General features: G+C 45.3%; 1 protein-coding gene across 2 annotated transcripts in view; it reads right to left on the bottom strand.

The window, feature by feature from the left end:
• adamtsl3 (ADAMTS-like 3) overlaps positions 1-18,210 on the bottom strand; it is a 48,560-nt gene extending 30,350 nt beyond the window's left edge. For both annotated transcript variants that reach the window (XR_009786833.1, XM_061764162.1), the window contains exons 1-2: positions 18,072-18,210; positions 1,055-1,171 (exon numbers count right to left, since the gene is read on the bottom strand). Coding sequence is in view for 1 of the 2 variants with exons in the window: in XM_061764162.1 (XP_061620146.1) it covers positions 1,055-1,171; positions 18,072-18,128 (174 nt within the window). In the remaining variant the exon portion in view is untranslated. The remainder of the gene's footprint in view (positions 1-1,054; positions 1,172-18,071) is intronic.
• Between the last annotated feature and the right edge of the window lie 2,003 nt (positions 18,211-20,213).

The raw sequence follows: 20,213 nt of genomic DNA, 5'->3' as shown, positions 1-20,213 counted from the left end.
CTTCACACTTTGATGAACTTTGGATATTTGTCTCAGAATGGTGACATGCTTTACGCTCGTGTGCGGTTACTTGAGTCTGCGGAAGTAGATCAGAGTGCGGTCGCCAGGAAAAACAAAGATGTCGTGCCCCTCTCGAGGGGATGAGGTAAAGGGTGCAGGCGAGGTCAGCCTTAATGCACACCAAGCAGCCCTGGCATTCTCACACAAGTCAAAGTGAACACTCATCGGAGGGCGCGATCTGCCTCCTGGAGCGCTCGCTAATTAAGCTGCGTTTATCTTGGCTGCAAATCAAGCTCAATATTGAACCGAGATCCAACACGGAACATGGAGTCCGAGACCATGTGAGTGCTGAAAGGAATCACAAATATGGCTCCTGGGAGGCTGGGGCCTCCTCGTCTTAAGACGCCGAAGAAGTTTTTGGTCACATCACTCGTTTGCTTTTCATCTATTCGGGCTCCAAGTCCACCAAATTTTTGCGACAAGCATCTTTCACAGAAAATTAACTTAACTTAAATACAGAATATACCATTGAGTACAGACAAAAATGCACTGAAATATGCATGCCGGTTCAGCAGTTGGTGATGGCGTATGTTAATGGGTGGCTGATCACGGCTTCATGAAAATAAAAATCTCAATACTTGATTCGCGTCAACACGGAAGGATGTCGAATAGAGTGAACCACTGCATAGCCGCCCCCATCTTGCGGCATACATAAGCAATTACAAACCTCCTTTAGGGGGCCTTCTATTACTCACGGACTTTCGCTATTCACGGCACGGCTTGGTCCCTAACCCTCGCGGGGGTTCAACGTATTCAACTAGTTGATGTAGAAACTGCGAGTGCATATTTGCATCCACCGCACTGTTTTATGTCAAACCGCCCACAACTCCACCTACACGTCCCATTCACATAATTAGCAAGCAGAATCCTCCCACGTGTAAACACATTTGATTTATTGGCAGTTTTTTGCTTCCAAGGGACACAGCTTCATTTCCACAGGAATTATTAAGGAATGTATACAAATCATCCCAACATGGAATTAAAAATCACTTACCGGGTCCTCAGGTTTTTGGCTGGTGTCGTGGAGAATGTCCTCTGAGAGGTGGTCTCGTCGAATTAGGGTGAACTCCCGGATGAACACTGCATCTCCGTTGTTGGCCCTCACGAAAACCTGGAAACAAGCGATTCCATCATCAAGAGTAACTCGAAAAATGACCATCACAACGCAAGATAAATGTAAATGCAAGCATTGCAAAAACATTGGCACAATCCATTTCACGACGCATGCCCATCATTTATATTGTACGAAAGCTTTGTGTGTGTTTGCAGTCATTTAAGTCCTTCTTGACAGGCGAAATGTGGGAAGGATGTGATGTCAAGGAACATAAACTCGTATCCAATCTCGTGCGGCGGGGACAGGCGGGAGGAATGTTGGACAGGGCCCATTAGCAACGCAGCAGGACCCGCATTCTCAAGGATTCACAGAACAGGGGGCCCACAGCTGCTCTTCGTGGGTCATAAACACCCGGCAATGACACGGGTCAACTGCCTTTGCCAAGTCAGAGCGAAGCAAGCAGAGCCGGCGGCGCGGGCGGGGATACTTGATGATCGAACACCCCTGAAATGCCACCACAGGTGTCTGGTCCGCTCAGTACAATTTTGCCCGAGATAATAAAACAAGCAGCACCACATTCCAAAAACGTACGTTAGGTTCGTTGAAGACCGAGTGTGAATAGTTGTTTGTTTATATGTAGCCTGCCAATGGCTCACGACCAGTCCAGGATGTACCCCTCTGTAAAAAAGAAGAACGGAATGCACACTGATCAATTCAGATTTTCATCTTCACTTTTGTCAAAGTTGTGGGGGAAAAAAATTATTCTAAATCATTCCGGACCACATTTTGTTTGATTTCCACAGTGAAACAACTATTTCATCAGTGAGGCCTTCTGAGGAAATATTTGTACTCCTAAGTAGGTTGGATCAAATTTGGTGTAAGGGCTGGGGTGAATGCATTAAACCCTGAATGCTGATTATTCCTAGCCACCAGCAAAATGACTACATTGGAGGCACGCCAGTCAGATTTGAAAACCACGAAAATTCACTTTATACACGTGCGAAAAGCTAATAACATGATTCAACTGCATGTTCCTCCACTGGTCTCAAGAGTTTAAAGACCCCCCACACAACATATCAATGCACATTTAATGGACCTACTGTAGTATGGGAACACAAATGACCAATATGAGAAAGCTTTATCAAAATACTGATGCAACTTGAAACCTCGGCCAAAACATCCAGCACTGCACCCAAGCGTGTCGTCCGTGACCACCAGTGCTGACAATTCAAACTAAACACACCCTGGAATCCCTCAAGTATCTGGAACAGACTGTAGTCGCATTTCGAAGGTCCACTGTCTGATGTCACAACGGTGGCAACAGTTGAGACTAAGAGAATGAGGCTAAAACCTGACAGAGGGTTTAGAAAACAGCCACTCCTCCAGCAGGTATCCACACGGGCTAAAATATTTGTTTCGAGGTGACAAAGGGCAAGTGAAGAAAGTAAAGCAGACAACTAGGTCAACAACTCATTAACCTCTGAGGCCAGTACGATTATTTCAAAGTCTCGTGCAGGGAAGCATACAGGAAGTGAACTCAGGGTTACACTGGGTCTTCAAAAGCGCTAATCAACAGTAGTAACAGGAGCCTTATGTTATTTAATTGACATTGTGTCAGCTACAACTGTTTGGGCTGGAAAAAAATGTAAATAAATAAATTAAAAAACGGAAAGAAAAAAAGAGAGTGACTCTGGCCATGCTACCTGAGACCAAAACCCTGGACCTGAGTTACAGGCATGTCTGCGTTTGATAAGTTCACATCCAATGTTGAAATATCGACAGGCGTTTTTCATAACTGAATAAAACGGAAGAAGAAAAGCTATTTTTGCTAATCCACATTCAAAGGGATTTAAAGTATGCGAACATTCACTTCACACATTTTGGGAGAGGAAACTTTGTGGCCTTCTTTTCCCCTCCCTCACTGCTCGCCTCATCAGAGGAAATAAAAGGAACCTTTTCTCTCTTATCTGAGGACTTTTGCCATACCTAGTCCTGGTCCTAATGTGAGATTTTCTACTCATCATGATGAAACCCTGGGATTATTTTGTGTTTACAGTTGCTTGTGGCTACTCTGTAAATATGCGACAGTGAGGAGTCATAAAGGCCACGACAGAGTCTTGGCTTGCCTTGCGAAAGAACACTCCTGGTTACAATTTTCCCTTTTCACACAGGATACCTAAGAAACCAAACCAGCACTTTCATCACGTTCTCCACTTCCTGATGGATCGTTTTAATTATCTTACAAATCTTCTTCAAAACCGTCTTTGAAAGTATCAAAATCCATCTGCCACATTTCTTACAACTCCTCCGTCTCTCGAGCGTCGTCTGTCGGCTGAACGTGGACTCTTTACTAAGAACATTCGATGCATCCCACTTTGCAGGAACAACTTGGGAATCACTGTGACTATCCATTCCTCAATCTGTTGAAACACCTTTGGGAAGAGCTGGAATGGGAAGATCCAGGCAACTAAGTGGTAATTGTTGCAACAGCTGTAAACTCAAGCAGGCATGATAAAGCATATTAGTGTAAAAGCTTGTGTGCAGGGGTTAAAAGGGAACTGGATAACTCATCTTACGAATGTTATAGCATCCATCATTTTTTATGAATACTTGTCGGCAGCCATTTTTCTTAAACTATCTGCTGCCGTTTGGGGACCGCAAAATATGGGCCTGCAATACAAACAGGGAGCGAATACTATAATGTTCATACCGGCTGTGCCCTTGCCTCGCTATAAATCATGGCTCATCACGACGGACCTGACAAAAACTGACTGCAACTTGAAAGTTTGACCAAAGAGTGTAACATAAGAAAATTGCATAATTCCTTCGAGGTTGAGCCCACCTGCCGACCATGTGTGTGGTCACGATGGCCAAGCTTGTACGAGCTGATTATGTGGTGGGACAATACAAACAGAAAGACCTGTGAAATCCACCGCCGGAGGCCTTAAAAGCCATTACGGACTGAGGGAAACTGTCAAATGACCAAAATAGGTTTACCGCTTACATTAATCTCTGCACCAGACATGGTACGGTTGTCCCATTCAGTAATAGCTGGTTTTACATTTAACGTGGAGGTTTTTAATGAGGCCCTCAGAAGCCCTTTGACAGCTCACAAAACAGCAGCAAAGTTAATAACCGTCCAATCAAAAACCCAAAACGTGCGGAGCTACAGCAAGCCCTGGAACGGTTCAGTGGAACAGTGCACTTTCATGTGTCGCAGAGGAAATTGACACCTTTGGCCCATTGGTGCTCAAAGTGCATATCAGCAGCAGGAAGTCATGACAGCCCCGCTTTGGTTCCCACGGTGATGTCAGTGAAGGCACCGCTGCTCGTCATTTCCTTACAGCGCGTCTATTCAAAGACTGGACCAACGCTTAGACGGACGGACTAACGTTACACGGTCATTAAAGAGGTACCGTAGATTCCCAGATGCTAATTACATTTCTTCAGGTCATTTATTTTCATTGGCTTGCTTTGGTTGACATTCTCCCAAGGGTGAGCGCATCACAACGAGGCAGCTGGAAGGCTTCAGTTGGACTGCCATCCACCCAGAATGCATCCTCCATCACACCCACTTAAAGATGGAAAAAAGCCACTTGTTTTCCTGACTACTGACTCTAGCCGTGATTGATGGCCTTGGCCCCGCATTTAGCCGATTGCAGCATGTAACACAGCCGGGAGATTATGTAAGAATGTGAAACTCAAGCAAGCGAGGGTTGACAATCCTGGGTTTGTTTCCCCCAAATGATCCATCTTTCGCTCCTCTGCCTCTCCTCTGTCCTTGGGTCCAAGAGCAGATTGACTAATGCATTATTTAGCTTCTCGCCAAGCAGAGGTTTTAAATGTTCTTAATTTTAATGTAGTAGGGCAGAGATAAAGGAGTCTGTGGAGATCGAATTCAATCAAGATCAGATCGAGCCAAATTTGCTCTGATGATGCAATAACTTGCAAGGGCATCTGTTACTGCATATTGAGCAATAACTGCCACAAATCATTTCAATTAAAATAAAAGCACCGAGTTTCACTTATTTGCCTGTGTGAAACTCAATGTTGTGAACTGGTCTAGGAGGTTTCCAAAGAGATGGGAAGCCGAAGTGAGGTTCCCCGGGCTGGCAAAGTTAGCATGATGATTTTGATTTTGTACATTCGAAATGGGTGTTTTCAGCTTCAAGACGAGGAATTTTTTTTTTTTTTTTTGTTAAACGTACTTGACGATAATCAGGCACCACTCCACCTAATGGTCAACAGGTGAGAGAAAAATTATTGGGGTTTAATTTTTTTCTTCGCTACAAAAATTTTGTCGTAGCGAGAAAACATGTTTTCTACTATTTAATGCCAATGCCAATTTAAAAATCCCGAAGACTCCATGGATAATTGATTCATTTCCCTTACCCTAACCAAGAGTATGTAATGCCAATGCCAATTTAAAAATCGCAAAGACTTCATGGATAATTTCCTTACCAGAACCAAGAAGATGCATTGCTCTAGATTATGATTATTCATAGCTGCACTCTGCGCAAAGCCCAGAAACATCTGACCGCCCTTATCATATCGCATCGTTGAGGGATTCAAATTGACAGCTGGGTGGCACAATGTTCCACTAGTTCACTGTTTGCTTGCGTTCTCCAAAGGTAAGACTCACTGGATGATTGAAGACCACCAGTAGAATACAGTGTGCAAAAATGAAGCTTCCATTTAATCGGGAACAACATGTCTGAGCACATCAAGCAATGAGTAGGAGTTACTCCACAAGTTCATACTGACCTAAGAGATAACACTCATAAAATTCCTCTTTTAAAATGTTACCTTGAATGAGGCATTTCTGGAGCAAAGTTGGTCATTTTTCAATTATTTTGTCACTCAACTGTAACAGTGCCAGAAATGTGAGAGAAACATGATTCTTTACTATTCGCCTGACTTCAGCCGCAATTGAGAACACACTCAATTCTGGTCAATTGATATAATTTTATCCGTTTAGGCTGTAACAATGTGCCATCACAACGCAAGTCTCTGTAGAATCGACCGTGGCAGTTCCCCAAACACAGACCTCCCTTTTAAAACACATGCAGGCTGCCCATGCCAGACCTCCCAGAAGACCAATGCAGTAATAGTTATTTTCTTTGAAATACAGAACATTTGGCCCGAATCATGACCACACTCAATGAAGGAAATGAAATCTCGGCACTGTAAAGCAAGGACCATTAAGGAGAAAATGCAGTATGTGAAGATTCCCGCACAAGCGCCACAGGGCCAAGAAATTTGTACCACCGAGTTTTCCCAAACTTCTTCAGCCAGCAGCAAAATCTGCCATGCTCAACTGCAGAGCTCTGTCCGGTCACTGCCCCATCACTCTTGAGCGCCTGCTCGCCAAATTGTGGATCAAACTTACCAACATACCGTACGACATGCTTTTATCGGTGGAATTCTTGATCCCTGACCTCATCTGGAATGCTGCCATGCCTGTAACAGGGAAGGCATTATTGTTTTCGTCATTAAAAACCAGCAACTCACCTGGCTTAATGTGCTCAGAAGCTTACCAGTAAGCAAGGCCACTGCCTTTAACTTAACTCTTAACGCCTGCATCCAGTTGCTGTTTTCCTAATGATACAAGTAAGGCGATGGTCAAAACCATTATCACTCGGGAGCTCACACTCAAGCATGAGAACAGGTTCACCCCTAAAAAGCCTGTGTTGTGTCTAGGGGTCTCAAAGTGGAGATCACAGACAGTTGGGGTTTTGTCACCAATCTCATGGTGTGACAGTGTAAATTGGTCCGACCATTGTCTCGTCAATGTGACTCCGACAGGATACAATTATGTCCGTCGACATCATTGAAAGGTGCCCTACAAGCAGGGGGGGGGGGACAAAAATGGGACCTGCTTAAAACATTAAAGAAGGTAAAGTTAAAAGACATTCTGAAAACGTGTGTCTGGAACCTTGGTGTATTCGACAGCGATAATGGAGGAGAATTGTCAGTATGTTGACTAATCCTTCAAACTTCCCTGTCACTCTCATGCAATAGCTGGCAACAAGGAGCTTTTGCATGATATATACTCCTGACATCTGGAGCACAGCCAGCCTTTGAAGTTAGGGGGTCTATAGGGTGATGTGGCAGCTTCAAAATCATTGTTGTTGTTTTATCAGGATCATCTTAAAACTTCAAAAAAAAAACAACAGCAACAAAGAGTGAGCAGGTAAGGTGATCGAAGGGAACAAAACTGTCTCCGCGCTCATGTTCATATGGGCTTGACTCTTAGGTGCTTGCTGCTCCTGTTGATTGGCCATCATGAGAGTGTTTGCATCCCCTCCCTGTTGACTTTGATCTTTCTCTTTGAAAACAAGGTGGCTAAAAAGTGTCAAAGTTAGAGTTGAACTGAAGCTAACATGCACAAGTAATGTAGAAGAGAACACTGGCGCATATTTGTCAGGCTTGTTTAGCCTGGCAGAGCAGCTCATGTTCTGAACATGGTGGCTGAATATGTGCTACTGAAATATAAAAAATATATATAAAAGACAGGGGCGGGGGGAGTCTCAAGGCTAGCTAAATAATTGGATTTGGCTCAGCTTAAACATGAGTGTGTTCAGCAATAAGGCTATGTTTGTACAGCTGGAGCGCATGCCCAGGGTCATCTCAGTGGGGAGCAGGGTTTGGCAACGTCGGGCATAGCTACAGAACAAGTGTGCTGAAGAATCCCTGGCTGTCCTAACCCTGTCATTCCCCTTTCCAACAAACAAGCAGGTTAAACTCACTAAAGGGCTCACCAACAGGAGTCTAGAGCCCTTAAGCTACACAGAAAAATAATCATCTTTATTAGTCGTTTTTTTTCCTCCTCTGCATTAGACCCATCACAGCAGTGGACACAACAAACACACACACACACACACTTGTTAGTGGCACATACTGGAGCAGGAGGCTACTTAAGCACCCAGGGAGCAGTTCAGGGTGTTGGTGTCTTGCTCAAGGACACGACAGCTGTGGGTCGGGGAGATATTGGGAGTGGATGGTCCATAGCCGCATCCTCTCAAGCTCTGTCAAGCTGATGTGTGTTTTTTGCCCACATTCTTTCTCCCGGTTGGTGTCTTGAACAAGGGTAACCACTTAACCACTTGGCCACGGCTACCCACCAGAGAAACAGAGCTGAGTTTTTAAACCAAGACTACAACGAGACAATGGCTAGTTTAGCAGCTGAGAGGGTCAGCGGAAAGGTCTTGACTGGCCATATCCTAAAACATCCAGGGGATGTCCTACTTTAAAAAAAACTCCAAAAAGATCAATTGAGTTTGGAACAAAAAGTGCTGAAAGGAACTGGACATAATTACACCCAGCATTCTCAAAGACATCCAGGCATATACTGTAAATGCCCAAAGACATTTCCGTCTGTAACATATAATGCAGCATGAAAAAAGTTTCAAAATGTGCATACTCATCTCAGAAATTCAAGCTCAGTCTTGCTCTGGAATCTCAGGCTTCAGTCTGATCGCTTCCAAATTGTTTCTGCAACCGAAAACCTTATAATGCTGTTCATTGAGCCCATAGTGTAACAGCATTGCATTTTGTGGGTCTGGTACATATCCAGACATGACACAAAGATCCTAAGGATACATGTCAACTCGAGAGATGGAGAGATGGAGTGCAGCGAGGTGCCAAATGCTGTTCCGCCCCTTGGCTCCAGAAAGTATTAACAAGGGTACTTTGGACGAAAGATACCATTGCAAACTGATTGCCCTCAACCCGTCTCTCGAGTTCTCACCAAGAATAAGCAGGACCCGAACAAGGACGTTGAAGTTTCTGACAAGGTAACTCTGTTCGATCCTACTGATCCTACCCTACAATGGTCAGGATTTAGTTGAAATACAGTTGATGTGACAGGGCAGTATGTTTTGGAGAGTGTATTTTCTTTAAAGACGATTGTGGGCGCCAAAATGGCCACCGTGTTTGTGTTTATAGTTTTGCTTTTCAGGTCATCATGCTCATGGTTGATGAGAACAGTTTTAGACGAGGGCGGAACCTATCCCACCGAAGAAAGATCAGTCTTGTCCCTGTCCAGTGACTTGGACAGGTCAAGAAGACAGAAGCACAGAAGGCCTTTCAAATGGGGAGAATTATGACAACAGCTGGGTGTGCCTGAAACTGATGAGACACAAGTGGTGGAACTGCCCTGATTCTCTTCCGTCATCCAGATTACCAGGGCATGCAGGTTCACTGAGGGTCCATGACTCAAACGCACTGGGGCACAGCGACAACTTTCAATATAACTTCAACCTGACAATCTTGCATGGAGTGTTAACAGTAAAAAAACTAAACGAAAAAAACCCCCATCCCTTTTCACTCTATAAGAGGAAATAATTTTGCCCTCGGTGACCCTTCCTCTACTCTGCAGCAGCAGTCATCCGTTTGAAGAGTCCAACTAGTGGGGCGCAGGAAACCAGAAATCGATTAGTTCCAGGAAAAGGGAGAGGCTCCGTATGATGAAATGAAACCAGGATATACGACATAAATACATCTGTGCGCTGCTGGTGTCATATGCTTGAAAACGTCCAGAAAAGTAGACAATTAATGGAAAATACAGATACAGAGACAAGCTCAACGCAAAGATGCCAGCCACGTCAGCGCAAGAATATCCTTAGGTTCCACTACAAATACATATGGTTGCATCAAATTGCATGGTTGCTTGATTTAATAAAAAACATACCCTCACTATACAGTATGTGAGTGGCGGTCTTTCATGTACAGTACATCGCCCATTTGCACGTGCTGTATAAACTGCCTGTGTGAAAGCTAAGTGTGGTTGTCAGAAAAATATTCCCGCTGCAATAAAGTCGCCACGGATTAGCCACAGCAATTACAAGCATGTGTTGCAATATTAACAGCGAGCGAGTAATCATTATTCATTAACGAGCTAGCGTATTCGCTGGCGCCGGGGAAAAAGTAATAAATTCTGTAACTGGTGTGCAAATAAATGTATGGGTTGCCAGCTGCCAGGATTTTGCTGCTAATTAACATGTTTTGCACTCACTTTTGCAGAACACTTGGCCTTTTTCTGTGCAAAGTACTAAATGTCACCCACGTTAATAGAGTGGAAATCAGGAACATACAATCGTGGTGATACAGCTGATTATGTCACGATACAGTTGATATCATGATACGTACAACTAATAGTCGGAAAGCCGAATCTCTGATTCGGGAGGAGCAGGGTTGTTTTTGTCGTGGCCATGGAACAGTGGACCAGGGTTGAGTACCCCCTCCAGGTTGGGGAGGAGATCCTGCCCCAAGTGGATGCGTTCAAGTGCTTGTTCACGAGTGAGGGAAGAATGGAGTGGCAGATCAGCAGGCGGACATCTCCAGTAATGGAGACTCTGTATCAGTCTGTTGCGGTGAAGAAGGATTCTCGATTGAGTGGTTGATCTACGTTCCTACCTTCACCTATGATCACAAGCTGGAGGTCGTGACCGAAATAACAAGATTGTGGATACAAGCGGCCGAAATGAGTTTCCTCCGCATGGTCTCCGGGCACTCCCTTAGAGATAGGGTAAGAAGCGCTGTCATCTCCGAATTGAGCCGCTGCTCCTCTGTATTGAGAGGAGTGAGATGAGGTGGTTGGGGCATCTAGTCAGCATGCCCCCGGACGGCTCCCAGGACACACTGGGGCTGCATCCCCTCGGATGAGACTAGATGAAGCGGCTGGGGAGAGGCAAGGCGACCCCGGATACAGGGAAGAAGATGGAACGAGGCTACAACTGATGCAGCGGCAGTGATTTATTTTTATGTTTTGCTTTGTGTTGTGAGCTAAAAATTGAGGTTAGGAGACGCTTAGACATCTGCCCAGCATCCTGCATTGAGTAAACTGAGTTACAAGCTGAGTTACGGAATGAATTCAATTCGTAAGTCAAGTTACCACTGTATTTGTCGGTGGCTGGACTGAGAAAAATTCTGTTGACTTTGTTGGCAACGAGCTGGCAACCTGCCCATCATGTAACGATTTCACTAATCTATAGGTTGATAAAGCCGTCTGTACCCGCTTAAAGGGAGCCCGTTCCAGCTTTGCCCTCCTGCCAATCAACCTCTTGCAGATACCCGACTTCTATTCATTAAAAACACACACACACACACACACACATTCAAGACGATACACGCATGGCGGCTATTGCGCTGCGAACAAGTGGAAACATTCCTGCTTTGTCAGTCAGAATTAAATCACACATTCCTTCCTCCCCACATTGGCAAAATAACTGTTAAACAATTGTTTGCCACTTTGTGTTATGACAGACTGGCCCCCTGTATCTAGCAATATATTTATATTTAGCTAAAATGCCTAAAAACATGTACTGTATATTTTTGTCATGATTTATGACAGAAAATTTTTTTTTTTTTTTTTTCCAGAGATTAATGAAATGAATAAAATCTGAAATAGGTCAATCTTATGTTCTTTTCTTCTTGCTGCATGCTTGTCAGCAGCCGGAAAGGAGGCAATTGGAAATGCAGTAGTGGACAACAGTTTCCGACACGTTAGCCGCACGGGACCTTGCGTTTTTCTCCTCTCCCTCACTGAGATCCCAGCAAGACTTTCGATAAAGTCATCAGACGACGGTATCCCGGGATCAAATTCCACAGTGGCACATCGCATTTAACCCCAGGCACAGACAAAGGCCGCCAAGCGAGTCGATGCCTTGAAATAACAGTTGTCAGCGGGTGCATGTTGTTTTTTGTTTTGGTTATTGTACAGCAGGTCAAACATCCATCACTGCTCAGCATAGAAATAACATGGTGCAGGCTTATGGAAGACAAATAATAATAATAAATAAGGTCACATTGAATTCACAGTCAAGTTTACTCTTAGGTCTTAAAGTTAGGCTCCCAGCTGCCACCTGACATAAACACGTGGCGTCTTTGCTCGCACTACAGTGCTTCATCAATCACAGGTTCTCGTACTAATTGAGGATTAGACACTAATACCGTATTTTCCGAAGTGGAATAAACAGCATGCTTAACAAGTAAACCGTAACCCTGTAAAAAAAAGTTTTGGCAATAATATAGTCAGAATAAACTGAGGCTCCAAGCTAGCATTTTTTGGGATACAGACACAAGAGCCAAATGGAAGAAAATAACATAGCTCTATCTAATGGCTGGATCAGACTAAGAGACAAATTTGGTCTTTCACTGTTTGACTACTGCCATAAAATCTTGCCTAAGCTCAGTCAGACAGTTGCAACACTGCACGACATATATTCCGATACCACCGTATCCCGTCTTTTACGATCACTGGGCTTTAACTTGTCTAATCAAACACTGTCGGAGAGGCGGAACCAGAAAACGTGTCACCGGTCAACACAACGGATACTCTTTACTGTGGCGACGACAACAACAATGGATCGCGCCAATGTATTGTGTGGGGGGAAAAAAGAACAAAATGAGGAAAAACGCGTGGTGGTCGTCACCGGTGCTCGGGAGAGGACGTTCATTCAAGGATTGCTCGCGGTATGTTCACATACTTTTAATACGATTTGGCTCGCGAGCAGGCAACGTTATGTATCCTAGCAAGCCAGTGCTAGCACTAACGGTTGTACGTAAACATGCCGGCGTTCAGTCGAATCATGCTCCAAACCTTCGGTAAACATTGGTTTGTGCGTGTGAATAAATGTTGACGACGGTGTGCAAGTATGTTGACAACAGAAGGCACGGGAGGCAATGCGGTGGTCACAATACACAATCCTATTGGTCGACGTCGAGGTGCGCTGTCGGAGAGTTGTCGTTGATAGGTCACACTACACGGACGATATCCAAGCAAATCAAACGTGCTAGACTTTTCATTTTGGCGTCGTAGGGCTACCGTAGGGCCAAATCATTGGTCATGGATTATGTCACACTGCAATAAATTTTGTCATTCCCGACAAAATATGTTGGGCCCGATTTGGGAAATCCCCCGCGATAGCTAATCAGGCCAATATCGGGGCTAAAATCCTGTAGTCTGATCTTGGTATGACTGATTTGTGTTGAAAAACAGACAAATGACAGTCCAGTAACTGAAAAGAGGAGGGGACAAAAGTAACACAAAGCTATTTTAACTTTTCCGGCCAGGGGGAACCTTACTCACTCCGTTCACTTTGCACCAGTCCGGTCACAATATTGAAATATTTACTCGCAACATTTCGTTCAAAACGGGACCGAACTTGCTTTGTTTCTGTTTCCTCTCCATTTGTTTCGGCAGCAATTTGATCCGGAACAAAGACGGGAGAACATCAGTTATTCCGCCACTGTGACAAATTCTTACTCTATTAGTGAACGCTTGTGACATGGCATGACTTGATATGACACACCACCCAAGCAGTCACGCAAAAAACAGTCAATCTTGTTAGCAGTAGATTGAGCTATTTTCCCCCCTCCCCGGTCTACGTTTCTCACACTCAAATCCAATCTGCCTTCCGCCCCCCTCAGCAGGAGACAGATAGCCGCCGTTCTATTTGTTTTTCAAGCCGCCACGGAATCTGGAATTACCGCCAGTCGGCTCCCCTGCTCCAGGACTGTGCTAGTTTATCTGCTCCATGCGACAGCTTATCATGTACATTTCCTCTGCTTGGCCTTTTTGCTCTGTGGGCATCCTTCATACGACTTCCCCTCTCACTCCCTTGCGTTTGTGTTCGGCCCGTGTCCTGCGCTCGCCGCCAAATACATTTTTCGCTATATTATTTCAGTACAGAATTCTTATGAAAGCTTCAGAAGAAAAAAAAAAAAAAAACCTCCCCTTCATCTTGCTCGTCTTTCAACACTGACCTTTTAATCCATTTTTTTCCTCATCATGCCCTCTGAAGTGTCAAACGGGGGCCTCTTCCTCCAGCTTTACAACTCTCCCAAGTACCTTTTCAACACTTAAAGAGCGGACACACCTCCTACCTCCACTTGCCTCTAATTAGATGTCACCCCAGGGGAAGGAGGGGGGGGGAGGGGGGGTGCCCAGAGTTGTGATCTGCCCTCTCGTTAGCGCCACTCCCACGCGCTCCCGCTGCAGTTCCTGCCCTGCGGAGGGATCTGAGGTCAAGCCTGGGGCCGGGCCGACAGAGCTGAACGGGTGAGGAGATGCTGCACTCGTGAAAAATATGGTGAGCAGATGACGCAGCTCGGGACAAACAAACGGGAATAAATCAATAGCGCTCAATTGCATTCATGCAAGGGACAGATGGAGGGGTGCAACATTTTTCAGAGCCTGGATGGTGAGAAACAAGCGCACTCACACGAGGCTCCAGAGGAAGGAGAAAGGACGAGAGAGGACGGGGCTCGGGGGCCAACCAGATGCACAAATCACACTCGGGATGAACATGGACAGAAACGCCCCTCTGCTGTAAGGTCGCCATCTACTGGCAGCCCCTTGGCAATGCATGGTATGAAGTCATTGTTCATTGGCAATGACGGCGCACTTATGCTTGAGCCCGCCACGTTCTCCCCGGTGACAAGTGGCCATGAAAGGAAATCCAAGCAATTCTGCCTCAACTGTTATAATTTCACTATATATATATATATTTTTTTTTTTTTGCTGTTGGTTTTCCTGATTATCTTACCCCAAAAACTAGTACCTGGCCCTTTTCCCAGATTAAATGCAAATCACTCTATATTATAAATGTCCGAACACAGGCATTTTAAAATCAAAGTTGATTGGTAACTTGACTTACAAGTTTCATTTGTTCCGGTACCGAGCTCATAACTCAATTTACTTACGTATTAAGTTTCCCCATCTAAATTCATTGAAGTTAATTAATCAGTTCCAGCCCCCCAAAAACCACCACAGAGCAGCACTGTATTGTATAAAAACATAGAAGAGAATGCAAAGAAATAAACAGATTTGATGAAGTGTAATTACTGAATGTACTGTTGGACTGGTGTGTTGGATGTGCACCTTTAAGAGGCGTGGCCTCGTGAGCGACGTCAGGATGTGGAGTCGGTTAGTCTGCATGTGAGCAGTTGGCCGTGAGTTGTGACTGATGACAGCCCCTTGCGAGTATTTATGTCTTTGACTGCTTGTTCCGTTCAATAAATGGCCGAAAGTGCATCGGCAACTGTGGCTCTCCTTGCCCACATGCGAGGGTATTACATAGGACCCCCACATATTCGTGGTTCGGCACCCGCAGGTTCACCTATTTGCGGATGATTTATTGAGTTGAGTTTTGCCTTGTAGCTTGGAAAACGTGTACGTTTGGGCACACTTAGGTCAAAGTACCACTGTATTAACCCTTGAGTTTCCGCAACGATTTCAAATGCAAGTGTGTCAGTTCGGGATTCCTACTGTGGCATTTTCCACTGCCTTCAGCCGCGCTTTGTCAGTGTCCACTGCAAGTACTTTCTTTGGAATCTGCCATTTCTTAGTCTGTTCCTTGTGATTTTTTTTAAATTTTATTATTATTATGATTCAGCAGTGAGAGCGGGATGGAGTTGGCGCTTTTCGGCCAAACTCTGGCGGGATAAAGGCCCGCTCGTCCCAATTTGGAACAGTAGCGTCGCGGTACACCTTCAACAAGAAAGCCAGCAACACTCTGTGAAAAGTTCATCCTTTGCAAACATAAGTACCACTTGAATTTGGCTTGACATTACACATACACGCATTTTTAAGCAATGCCACACTCGGCAGCCGTCGTTCCAGAGATGAAGACCAGATGGCAACAATGAGATGATGAGAATGAAGGCTTTTATTGTGTAACTGAAAACAGTGGTTCTTGTTAACACACTCCAAAAACTTGCTCCATCCATCCATCCATCACAGGGCCAGATGTTCCTTTAACTCGTCGGCTGGGACGATCTTTCTCCATATTAATTCACTTCCCATTCCTTCCCACAACAAAGGCCCTCATCAAAGCTAAATGGACATTCTCGGCATCTTTGTGATCACGCAATCAAGGAGAGGGGGACTTCTTGGGGGCGCAGGGAAACCGCTAGATGTTGTTGCTCACTTAGGACCGTTTACATGACTTAACCCCCTTCTGGATCCCGGCCATCAACTTGCGTGTCTGTCCACGGGAGGCTGCGGTCAAACGTTAAGTGGGGCCATTTCCTTGAATAAACAAAACAGTTTGTTGCTTCTTGTTCCCGACTTCCTTGTGAATTCCAGCAGAATAATTAAAAGCAATTGTGGCGGCCGAGCACTGGGACGCGAGAGAAATTGTTGAAATTGTTGAGTAGTTGTCGTGAAGAAGCAGATAGGTGCTTCTTAAGGCCACATTTGTCTTTTTTTGGGGTGGGGTTGTTTTTTCATGAAGATTCTGCATGGCCGCAGTAATCAAGGGAATGGCGTGAGAGCCCTACGAGAATCACTTAAGGTATGCCATTATGTCACCCACAAAGGAAGGTCTATTCCATTTAGGGTCCGAGCCACAGGCCACTTGGCCCGCACACGCAAATCACACGGAGGAGGACCTCCGAAGACCAAACACACAAGTATAGAGTGCCGTTCTTCTTCACCAGAATAGTCGCGCTGAGACCCTGACCCGAGGTCCAACATGAGAGAGTCGCCGGGACCACTTGTTGATCCCCGCTGTCTGAAGTCAAGCACACGGGTCACTGTGGTGCCAGCAATTGCGCTGACTCATGCTAACCCTGTCACACATGCTTGTCATGTTTTGGTGTCCCTCTCTGCCATTGTCATAAAGAGAATTACAGGCGGGGACGGGGGGGCATTCCTGTCCCGTCAAAGTACAATCTACCCTCATGGACGACTGATTAGCGAACTCCAAGGTCATGTTTGGACCAGTTCTAAGGCCCAAAATGTAGACGTAGGTTCCCAAGCTGGAAATGGGCACCTTTTTAACGCTACTATCCCAGGGACAAGCCATTGTACACCTAAAGCCATCAGCATGTTTCAGTACTTTCTTCTTTTTCAACCTCTATTTATCCTGGTTAGGCAATTGAGAACAGATTTCCCAATACCGACCAATGATATTGTGATGAAGGAGGCGAGTTTTAGTCATTGTTGGAGAGTGCTCCAATTATTTGGGGCAGAAAATTGAAAAAAACGATTGACCAAAAGTAGTGCAGATTTTGGGAACAAAGAGGTTCATAAAACTGCTCAAATGGAGAGTGCTGGTGGTGGTATGGATGGTGAGCAGAGAGCCAAGATAGCCAAGTCTTGCCAATGAGTGTTTTCGAGATAAACCCCAAAGTTCCTCAAGGTCGAGTCGAATTCCTGGACTTCGAGGTAACAGTTTGTAGCTTTTGTCAGGCCAGAAAGGTACAGATACGCGATTGAGCACAGCACTTGGTGACGGCCTTCATTCACCGATTTAAGCGTGGACTAAATGAAGGCCGGACCAGCGCGAGGCGGTCGACAGGTGCTTCGCGTCCTCCGTTTCAGCTCCACGACCGCCCGGAGCAGATAACATGCCGGAGAGGTGATTAGTGCAAGCTGGCGGCACGCATTGCACACACGCCGCCGATTAGGACGACACGCGCGCCGTCTGATTGACTTGGGGTCTTTCCTGGGGGTATGGCGCATAGAAACAGCGATGCACTCAGCTGGAGGAATACTCAAAACAATTTAAAGTAATCTCCCCCCGCTACATCCCTTATTGCGCTATAACGTGATATAACGCGATTTTACATTTCTAATACCCAGAATCTAAATGAATCCTTTACAGGCGCGCTATACAATCAATCCAAGTCATTATTTTTATATTTACAATTCATCCAAATGTTGCTGAATGAAGAACTACATATCCTTAAGGTACTGTATAAATAAATGCATGGTTGTATATGTATTTACTATCACCAAATTGATCTAAATCAGATGAAAGGTAAGATACTGTTAACTTTGCAATGATAGAACAATTTACAGCTGTTCTGTATTATCTTATCGCAATAGATTTCATATCGTAGAATAATGAACTGCTTACTGTATTATTGAGCATGATTGAAAGTAATTTGTCATGATAAGAGCTTGTTGACTCCAGAACTGTGCTAATGGAAGTATATCGAACCTTACCTTGAGCCAAACAGCCAACAGAACCAGTCCAGTCGCGACCCGGCAGCCCCCCGTCATCTCTCCCCAAATTCGGCGTTTGCACACTGAATGGAGACAAGTGAGCGCGTCTCTTTCCCTCTGCTTGGTGCTTGTGTGTGTGTTTGTGTGACAGTGCGGAGGGGGCGTGGGAGAGGGTTGGGTTGAGGGGAGGGGAACGGGAATGACTGGGTTGGGTGACTCAGCTTAGCTCCGAGCCGCGGTCCCGCACCGAAACGACGTCGCAAGACATGTGATGTAACATTTCCAGATATGTTGCTCCCGGTGCGAACACGTTGCTGCTAAATTTATGCTTGCATGCCAGTCGTGCGTCGAGAAGGGGAGGGTGGAAGGGGACGGGGGGGGGATCTTAAAGAAACAAGCTCCTGGGCTGTAGTGGTTCCGCACTGACAGGTCCAAATGCCATTCAATCGCTCCGGTATTTTCCCCCCGATCCCCGACTCGCTCGCCCACGTTTTGATGCTATGAGATGGCGTAGCCAAAACAAGCTTGGCGATTTCGCACGGCCTACCTTTTTCCGATACCTGTCGAAATGAGTGGCCGATTCGCAAAGGCAGTAGAAACAGCTGTTTCCTTGCGACGTTTTCGAGCTTCCTGTTACGATAGACATGCCGCCACTCGCTAGTCATCGGGACCAAGCTCCCTGCTACAAAAACGAAGCCCGAACAGAAAGGTTTGTAATTGCCTCTGGATGCCACAAGATGGCAGCAAATCACTGTTTTTTTTTTGCCGTGAGACAAAGCGATGGCCGAACTAAATGAAAGAAGTTCGACATGGGTGTTTGCCACCACATGGTGCAAAAGCACCATTTTTGTATTAGACATGGTTTTGGCTTGAGCACAAAAACAGCAAATCGGCAAGTTTTTCAGCAAATAACTGAAGATAGGTTCCCCAAAAAATGCCAAACTGAGAATATGCGGGGATTTACTGTATATCAAGTCTCAAGCGTGAAACTGGTGTCAGTGGAAATGTTGTTTCTAACTTTCCTGTGGGCGCTAATGAGTGACTTTTGAGGGCGCCATAAAATACAAATATTTTCACCAGAATACACATGATTGCATAAACTTGTTGTGTTTTCTAGCTTGTTGAACGCCCACCAAAAGGGAAACCCTCGTGTGCAGACCAACCTAATGTTGTGGCCAGTTGTGGTATGTGCATTTTCTCCAGAAATCCAAGCGAAATGTTTTTTTTTTGGTTTTTTTTTAATTTATGAGGCCCTCCCACATGCAGGTGGTCAAATGTCAGTTCGACCTGCTTTAATAATTGGTGAGCTTTGCGATAACACTCGATGGGCTGGTATTTTTTTCCCCATTCTAAATGGCAAGTCAGACAATTTATGAAGTACAAAGCAGGCCCACATTGTTGGGATATCTGGTTTTTGCTTGTTTTTTTTGAAGCTGCCATAAAAACAAGGCGCACAAGCGACGTCCCCGTCCGCGCTCCAAGAGAACGCGAGGCACACAATAGCGCAGGTATGTGCGGTATGAGCCACCTGAATTGCTGACTGACACGCAGACTTGAATTCGGCTTAATCTCCGTTAACACGCCGAGCGCACGAACGCAAATGTTTATCAACCCCAGGAAAGGAAGACAAACCATCGAAAGATTGAGGTTTCATCCTTTTTTTATGTTGCTGTTGTTGTTCATCAAAGGTTCCTAAGATGGTCTTGAACTTTGACCCTCCTATGCCCCCAAATATCATGAATAGTTGAGATTGAGAGCGGCAAGCGCATAGCTAAGCCACATCCTCATATTACAAGTGGGATCACTGGCTCAATATTGCCTTTCCTGGGTTGCCGCTTTATTTTTAGGTACTGGAAATGCTTAAAAGCGGATTACTTCTCTCTGTATGCTGCAGTTTATTTTCATACGACTTTACAAGTGCGCACGAGGCGGCGGTATGTACAGCGCAAGGGTAGCTTTCCTAGCTAAACATTCTCCTCAGAGGTCAGGCTCCCCCCTCGCCCCCCGCATGAGTAACCTGGTTGTCTCCCCTTGAGGCCGAGCCCAAGCAGAGCCGCTCGATCGGTCCCGTTTGGGCCACGAGTCAAAGTGCTGCTTGTCACATGTGTTCAAAGAGCGGGCCAGGAATTTGCCATCTACATG

The sequence above is a fragment of the Phyllopteryx taeniolatus genome, chromosome 23 (genome assembly GCF_024500385.1).
Source record: "Phyllopteryx taeniolatus isolate TA_2022b chromosome 23, UOR_Ptae_1.2, whole genome shotgun sequence".
NCBI lineage: Eukaryota > Metazoa > Chordata > Actinopteri > Syngnathiformes > Syngnathidae > Phyllopteryx > Phyllopteryx taeniolatus.
Note: the sequence above shows the minus strand (reverse complement) of the source record. Positions and strands in the feature narration are given on the sequence as shown.